The sequence below is a fragment of the Haplochromis burtoni genome, unplaced genomic scaffold (genome assembly GCF_018398535.1).
Source record: "Haplochromis burtoni strain Fernald_Lab_line unplaced genomic scaffold, NCSU_Asbu1 Contig_438, whole genome shotgun sequence".
NCBI classification, from domain to species: domain Eukaryota; kingdom Metazoa; phylum Chordata; class Actinopteri; order Cichliformes; family Cichlidae; genus Haplochromis; species Haplochromis burtoni.
The window spans coordinates 163977-172956 of NW_024582799.1; the positions used below are offsets into that span (position 1 = coordinate 163977).

Genomic DNA, 8980 nt, shown 5'->3' on the forward strand with positions numbered 1-8980 from the left:
TTTATGACAGGATGCTTCCTGTGATGAGAGATGTTTTATGAGAGGTTTAACTGATGTCTATTTTTTAATTTCACTGGACAAGCTATGCTTGCCATTGCACATTCACGGGCCTTTAAACCCAACCATCGAAACCTTAAAACCACATCTTTACCTTCAGACAGCAGTACCAGAAAAATCCTCACAGCGATGTTGTAATCTTCACAAAGATAAGTTGCTGAAAGGAAGGCAGGTGGTTGGATCCCTGACAGCTCCAGTTTGTATGCCAGAGTATCCTCGAGCAGTATCCTGAACCCTGAATTACTCCCGGTGTGTTCATCCGAGAGTGAAAGATGTTAACGGTGGAAAGTATGTAGAAAGCCTGTTACCGGAGTCTCTCACCTAAAAGTAAAGGCAGACTATCGGCTGAGAGCATAAACTGAGAAAAGCATTTCTGAAGAATATGCTAAACTCGAGTGTCACGTGGGCTCAATCCCAGCATCGCAGCAACAGGCTCTGCAGGCAAAGAGCTTTTATTTCTTTTGACATTCAGGAACATGTGATACTAAAGGTTACATTTTGCTCTGTCTCACAATCATAACGCATTTTTCCAAAGATTCCTGGATTCAGACGTGGGTCCAGATTGGTGCAAAGCCCCACCTCTGATGACATAAACCTGTTGTAAAGAAAATAACTACATTGTAGCGCTAAGTGTTACCTGAAGTTGAAGCCATGGAAGAACAAGCGACAGGCTGAGATTATTTGGTAGTGCAGCTCTTCTCTAACCCTCGTCCTGCTGCTTCCTTTGTAGATGATGTGTCTGCTGACAGCAGTGCTGAATTTCCAGACCGGGCATCCATGATGGAGGTGCGTCTGCAGGCACAGGAGGACGAGATCACACTCCTGAAATCCTCTCTGGCTGACGCCCTGCGCAGGCTCCGCATCCACGATCAGGTCCTACAGTTACTGAAGCAGCAGGTCATAGCAGGTGGGTGATGTTAACTGAAAACTGAAACTAGTGTGGCTCGTCCGTCTCCGTTCATATAAAAGTGATTAGACTTGCAGAGTGCAGCTGCACACGCAGAAGAAACTAATAATCCACTTTGATCTACTCAGTGAACCCGAGTGCTGCACGGCTGCTAAGCCAAGCATGCTGCTCAGATTGTTCCAGCAGCAGCAGAAAGTTGTCCTCCAGCTCAGCCAGCGATGGGATCCGGCACCCTGCTACGAGGTACTACACCTTCCAGCCAAGGGCTTAAACGCTCAGGACGAACGACCAGGGGCCGTTGTGTTGTATTAGACAACACGCTTGTCTATTCAAACTGTCGTTGTGCTCATATGTCTGTGTGAACTGCCTGTGTGACTGCTTTGTGTTGTTCTCAACCTTTGAACTCTCCAGCCAACTGTCAGACACCACTGTGACCAATGCAAACAGCTCGGCATCCACGGACATCCAAACCGTTCCAGCAACAGTGGACCAGTCGACCCAGACAGAGTCGACCCCGTCATGCCAGGACTCGGGCCAGGACAGGGTCCCTCTCCACGGACGAGTCCAGAGCCTGCAATTGGAAGATGCACTCGTGGAAGGTCCTTCTGTATCTGAGGGAAACCGGGCCAAACTCCACCGTGTCCCTGGTATGGAAGAGGAGGATGAGGAGCCAGAAGATGAAGGAGGAGGAAGAGGGGAGCAGGAAAAGGACCTAACATGGGCGTCGTCAGTTGAAGAGCCCATTCAGCCCACCACCATCAGAGGCCTCCAGAGGGAGGACCTCCTGGATGGCAGCTGCTCTCCGGAGGATCCAGGCTCAGCCTCGGCCTCATTCAAATCTTCAGACCAGAACCTCAGCTGCCGCTCTGGACCGCTGTCTCCCATCCACGAAAGAGAGAAGGCTCTGTGCGTGATCCTGCCTCATTGCCGCGTTCTTTACAACCTCAATCATCTTTCCTTAATCGTTGATTGATTGCATGACTTTTAAGAACGAATCAACACTAACACTGATTTTCCAGATTCTGGCTCTGCAAACCCCAGTTGTGCTGCAGCCCGCTTTATGAACCAGACATCCTCAGGTTTGCAGGGTGTGTCATGCTGCGTTAGAATATGTCACCACCCGGGTGTCCTGTTCTGCTGTCTCGGTCACTAAAGTCCGCACGTGCTTTCTTTTCAGTGTGTTTGAACTGGAGAAACACAAAGCTAAAGTCTAACTCATATATCCATATTAAGCTTCAAAGCACCCAGAGATTTGAATCCACTGGAAAATAGAATGAGAAGTAAACAAAAGGCATGTCTGCAAGCTGCACGGTGTATACTCCTGCTGCGTAGCTGCAGAGCGCCTCAAAATGACTCGGTGTCATGATTCTGTATGTGACACGGCGTCAGTAAGGATCTGTTTTTTTCAACTGGGTTTTGCAGATTTGCACAAACTGTTTCAACAATGTTTCACTACAATTCTACTCTAAGCTTGTAATCGCTCCTAATATCTTTGTGATTAAAACATATTCTCTTACAGCAAAGCATGTCTTCCATAAAGGACTACCTTACTAATAGGTGGGGACCACAGGGCAGGGCTCTGCTTTTGTTTACTGCTTTGGTTTACTTTGTTTACTTGTGCATGTGCTCTGTGTTTTGCCCTCCCTCCTTGTTATTCCTTTGAAAGGGTTTCCCAGAACATCAGTTTGACTTTTGCCATCTGCCTCTGACAAAAGCTCATGTGGGCCTCCAGGATCAAACTAGCACAAATTAGTATTCACTGCTTTAGACACATTAAGACTTTCAATATGAACTCAGAAGCTATTTTCACCATTGCAATCCCCTGCAAGCTGTCCAAACGGCATTAAACCTTTAGAATACAGAATAAAGAGTAATTCTATTTTCTAATTTCAAATTTTAAATGATTTTGTTTCTGGTTACATTTTGAGGAATTTGGTATGTTGCTGAGATTTCAAACTCAGATGACATTACTACACATAAATTTCATCTAATCGAATAAATTAGTCAAACTGTTTCATCAGGTCAGCTTCTTCCTCTTGTGTGATTGTTTGCATGGCCTTAACAGTGTGTGTGTGTGTTTTAATTTCAATATTAAATGTTACTATTGTGCTTGCAAAACTATTTAAAGGTAACACTGGATACTTTCAGTTTGTATTTTATGATGTGTTTGTGTTGTAGAGCTCAAAGCAAACACAAGCCGACCTGTTATCAAAGTGTCTGTTTAGGCAACAAATTGTTTCTTGTAGGTTTAAAAAATTTAAAATCCACACACAAATATTGTTTTTGTGAAGCTACAGAGCTTCTACTAGTTCTGACTGATTGTTTCCAGAATCAAAGTTCAAATAATTTGCAGATCAATGGCAAAAAGCACGTTTGTCTCTGAAGTTAGCATAAATTTTCAGTAGCACTGTTTTTACACCTATAAAAAGGTCTTTCACACAATTGGCACAGTGACAGGTGTAGTAGGCGGGGCTTGGCAAAAGTTATTTATCCTTTGATGGAGAATGTAGGTGCAGCGGGGATTTGTGGGTGCTTCGCATGCAGAGGGATAGGTGCATTAAACTGTCTTGAGTCTGTTGAAGCTGACTCGGTGTTTCTGTGATGCTTTAGGGTTCGTAGAAACAGCGAGAAACTAGGGAACCCTGAAAGGCAGAGGAAACGTCTAGACAAGAAGGCAGCATCTTCAGCAAACCTCCTCGCCCGCTCCCCAAGCCTGGAGAAGTGAGCCATCCTGCCATCACTCACAGATGTCACCACACCGCTCGCTTTGTCCCACGGCTGCAGCAGCCTCGCATTAAAGGGACACTTGTTGGAAGTCACCCTGTGAAACACTCATAAATACACATAATGCGATTGTGAAGCAACAGTCTGTGGAATGGCTTCTAATGTCTTGATTTTTCTCTCCGCAGCCGAGCTAAAGAGCTTATCGCCAGTGCAGGTGAGGTCATTGACAGCATCTTCATCAACAGAGGCCTCTGAGGCAAACTCCATACAGGCCCCAGGGTTCAATCAGGAGTCAGCCCACCACCGTTTCACTGAAACGCACTTTGCTGAATTCAAAAACAGCTTCTACGATCATCGTTGCATGTTGTTGTGTTTCATTTAGGTACTTTTCCAACATGATGGTCTGGCCTGGCTCCAGTGTTGGCAGGCCTGTGCTGTGCTTCTGTACTTGTGACACAGAAACCCCGTTGGTTCACACATGTAGTCATTTGTGTAAAAATGAGTGGATTTCCCAACCAACCACACTTGTGGTTTGCATAGCTTTTATGAGCATTGGCCTTCAGTCTGGTTCTGGTGGTTAAGGCTTCATTCCCTTCACCAATCAGGCTCAGCCACTAGTTTATATCTATTATAGCCCCTTACATGAATAGCTGCGTTGGGGGAGGGGGGGCTTTTGAAGGATGGACCACTTTTAAACCTGTGTAATTTACTTGGACCACATCACATACTTGTTAATATAAAACTCTGACAGTTCTTGACGTAGTCAAATGCAAGAATGCATTTCATAAATTTGAGACTTTAGATCAGGGCGTCCAACTCCAGGCCTCGAGGGCCGCTGTCCTGCAGCTTTTAGACCTCACCCTGAGTCAACACATCTGAATCACATGATTAGTTCATTACCAGGCCTCTGAAGAACTGCAAGACATGTTGAGGAGGTCATTTACCGTTTAAATCAGCTGTGCTGGATCAAGGACACATCTAAAACCTGCAGGACACCGGCCCTCCAGGCCTGGAGTTGGACACTCCTGCTTTAGATGATATGAAAAACGTTGAGCTTTGTTCTGTCTCGAGTAGGGCTTTCTCAAACTCTCAGGATCGTTTCCACAGCACTATATCCATCAGAGTTTGTTTGTTTTTGGGTTTATCATTTTATAGTTCTATTACCCTTTATGGCTTTTATATTACAATTTCAAGTTTTTTCAATACATGCCAGGTGTCTTCTTGTGCCAGTACAGGATATGATGTCATCGGCTTGTTTGGTTGGTTGGTTGCAGCCAAGGTTACGTTAGCTAACTAGAACCAATAACTCAGTGGTAAACAAGGGGACCTAAACTAAAATTCAAAGCGGGTCACTTTTGTGCCGTCCAACATAAAACATAAAACAATGAGTTTTATGTTAAGAAATCAAGATAAAGTAACCCAATCAGTGAGATGACATAAAAAACTGTCTCCAAATAGTGTGGCATCGCTTCCTCGGAGCCTCTGCCTCATTGCTGTTTTTTATTTTTGTTTTTTCTATCGCGCACATCGACCCTTTTTTAACGAAAAGGTTTACATTAACAAATTCATGCCATTTCTCACCAACAATGCTCCATCTGGTGGCAGATGGGTGCATAACATCTATGGCACGATAATTTACCGGCATTGGGCAACAATTACAATTTTAACAGTTAGGTTAAACGAGTAGAACTTATGTTACTCACTACTGACAACAGCGACGGCTAGTCGGCTAGTTGTGCATACTATACCTTACACATGGATCCTGGAATAACTACAACTCCACAAGATCAACACGTGCTTTCATCTGAAATTTGATGGGAATATGGCAAAAAATACTAGAGGCCAACTTTAAGCCTGAGTCCCCATCAAGGGAAGGAATCGTCAAGGAGATGCTGTGTCCCACTGTTGTTCTGCACAGGTCTGAACCGCCTCAGTGAGGTCATTAACAAGACTGGTTTCAGATACCGACTATGACATTATCCACTTCCTCTACATGAATGCCATGAGTGAGCAAGACATCAGCTCATTGATCCACACCACTTTATTCTACAGCAGTGGAATCTCATGCAAACTAGAGAAGTGTAGCTGGATGGTAAGAAAGCGAGGGAAGGTAGTCAGAACTGATGCGATACACTACCAGAAGGAAATGGTGTAAACATCAAGGACAGCCTCAAGTACCTGTGAATCCCACGGGCAAGTGGGAACCATGAAGAGGCTGCTAGGAAAGCCGCATCCACCAAATACATACAGAGTAACCCAAGTCCTCAACTGAATTGGAAGAACAAGATTTAGGCAATAAATGCCTACGCCCTGCCTGTCATCGGATACTCTGATTGGATAATAAAGATGAGGAAATTCCTTACCGTGCATGTAGAGTTTCAGTCCAGCATCATGAGGCTGTACACTAAGCACAAGGTTGGAGGTCGAGGGATGAATCCAGGATGAAACTGATGGAAAGATCCGCACATCGGGAACACAACGGATGGTGTGTTTGGTGAATACAACTGGCAGCAGAAATCTGAGAAAGAAAATCAGAAATTACATTGCAGACAGAAAAAGTGTCTGTTACTGAGAAACCTGCCAGTGGCTGGACTGAAAGACGGCACAGAGGCACTAATCATGGCAGCGCAGGAACAAGCTCCGAGCACAGGATCCATAGAGGCTGCGGTCTATCACAGCAGGTAAGACCCCAGGTGCAGGCTGTGCAAAGATGAGACAATCCAGCACCTAACAGCAGGGTGCAAGATGCTAGCAGGCAGCGCATACTGGAACGCCATAGTATTATACAAGAATACGGGAATGTATTTCATGCCGAGTATGGCCTGGAATTCCCGAGGTCAAAATAGGATCCGGCCCCTGGGGTGTTTGAGGATGACTGAGCTAAGATTATGTGGAACTGGACATAGTAGTTTTGGGCAAGCAGAGGAAGACGACTGCAGTGAGATGACTCCAGAATCACCATACCAACAGTAAAGTTTGGAGGTGGGAACATCATGGTGTGGGTCTGTTTTTCAGCATACAACACTGGCACGCTTCATTGAAGGAAGGATCAATGGAAAAATGTACAGAGACATTCTTGGTTTAAAAAGAAAACCAAGCTGCTGCCAGCTACCAGGATGATGAAGATGAGACAAGGGTGGTCATTTCAGCAAGACAATGACCGCAACTAAGCCCCACACAGCCAAGGAAACTGGGTTTATTTTAGAGAAGATGAAAGCTGTAGATATTTGCAATAAAAACCTTGCTACAGTGTGATGTTACCAAACAAAACTGTGGCTCCACCGTCATGCACTTACACAGGAACTGTTGTATAGCTGCTGGCACTCCAAACTGTTCTAGCGTTTTCTGGTCAGTCAGACAGAAAGTTAGTCGGTCTCAACATTCACATGTCGTTAAGCTCATCCTTAATGTTTTACTTTACTTTGAGTCCCGGCCAAGAAAACATGATTCGGCATGGATTCAAAAGTTTGTGGGTGTAACTGATGTTAACGGAAGATTTAACCCTCTGAAATGTCTAAAGCTATAGTAGGCTATAAAGCTGTAGGTCGGCTGTGATTTAATGCACAGGGGATCTATTTGTTCGTCTGGCTAACCTTTATTTTTTCTCATTTACACACAGGATCCCCTGGCTCCAGAAGAGGAACCTACAGCCAAGGTAAACCTGCTCTTATGCAGCTTTATGTCTTCATCGTCTTTCATGGGGAGGTGGACAGGCTGCTTTTCCAGGAGTGTCTCACTCCCATTCTTGCTGCTGCTGCCAGTTGGCAACTGAGAGCTAGATTTTTAAAAAACAAATTATTCTAAAAAAGTAACCCAAGAAGTTTGGAACTGTGACTCACTCTCGCTCACTTGAGGAAGCAGACCGTTGACGACTTTTGGGTGAATTTTCTCTGCAGGGCTGTGTAGACAGAGGAAGCCCACAGATATCTCACACAGGCCCCACTTGGTTGTGCAAACATCACATTTCTTTATGGGCGAGCCCACTACGGGTCCCACGTGAGTTTTCTGTGATTAAGAACAGTTTGGTGATGAATCTGTGACACAAACCCATTGTTTGTTTTTCAGGACAGTCAATCAAAATGTTTATCCGAGGCCGACCCATTACCATGTACATCCCCTCCAACATCCAGAACTACGACGAGCTGAAGATGGAACCTCCCTCTGAGAGACTGGAGCTGGACTGGGTGTATCCTTCCATAATGCCACGTATTTGCGAGGGTTGTTACATTCAGACGCTGCTGGTTTTACCAGGACTAATGCCTCGTATGGTCTATACTGGTGTGGGTGCAATGGTTATAGCTGGCCTGCTCGAACTGAAGCAAGGTTCAGCAACACAGTTTTGTGTGTGATTTGTTTCTTTCTTGTATCTTGTTGTTACCTTAACGCTGTTCTGCTAGCTATGGTTACCGTGGACGGGACGGTCGAGCTAATCTGTATTTCCTCCCGACGGGCGAGGCAGTGTACTTCATTGCCTGTGTGATTGTGCTTTATCACATCAACAACCGCACACAACGGCACTATCGTAAACACACAGACTGCGTCCGCTGGTTAGTGGAATGGAGCTAATGAATAAATCATCCACATGTTGAAATCGAACTTGGCAGTTCAGCTGACTGATTAGCTACATAAAGTATTTGCCCCCTTCCTGATTTCTGTGTTTTGTATATTTGTCACACTTAAATATCTTAAAATGTGAAAGAAATTTTACTATTAGTCAAAGTAAGTCCAAAATGTAGTTTTTAAATGAGTATTTAACTAATTAAAAACCTATTCAGCAGCTCTACTCTGAATTCTTTGCCCTGTGGTAACAGAGAGGCCCGGAGGAAGCTAAATCCAGCTGTTTGCATCCGTGATCTCATTCTTTCACCTTTAAAAGAAGTAAAATAAACAGTGTTAACAAAAATAGATTAACCTATTTATGGTATTGTTCAACAACGATGCTCAGTCTGGTGGCAGATGGCTGCAAAACATTTAGGACACAACAACTTGGCCATTGAAATAAATGCAGCTGCAGTAGCAGTGTGTAAAGATTGTGGCATGAAGACTTGCTTTTTAAGGCCTGTTTCACTCTGTTAGATGGTTTCTTAATTCAGCAGGGTGCAACTAGTGAAACTGAACTCAGCTTTTGTGAAGTACTCCTGGTCCACGGTGGTCAGTATCTATCGAAAGCGGTGCAAGGAAGGAACGATAGTGAAACAGCGACAGGCTCACTGATGCACGTGGGGCGCGAAGGCCGGCCCGCGTGGTCCGATCCAACAGACGAACTACTGTAACTTCACATTGCCGAAAAGG

General features: G+C 44.7%; 1 protein-coding gene across 1 annotated transcript in view; it reads left to right on the forward strand.

The window, feature by feature from the left end:
- The window catches only part of eml3 (EMAP like 3), a gene marked incomplete in the record, with an annotated part of 34589 nt that overhangs the window by 8800 nt on the left and 16809 nt on the right, over positions 1-8980 (forward strand). Inside the window, 8 exon segments of the mRNA XM_042213356.1 lie at positions 788-964; positions 1093-1207; positions 1376-1870; positions 3575-3685; positions 3874-3902; positions 7308-7343; positions 7754-7874; positions 8086-8235. Coding sequence (XP_042069290.1) covers positions 788-964; positions 1093-1207; positions 1376-1870; positions 3575-3685; positions 3874-3902; positions 7308-7343; positions 7754-7874; positions 8086-8235 — 1234 coding nt within the window.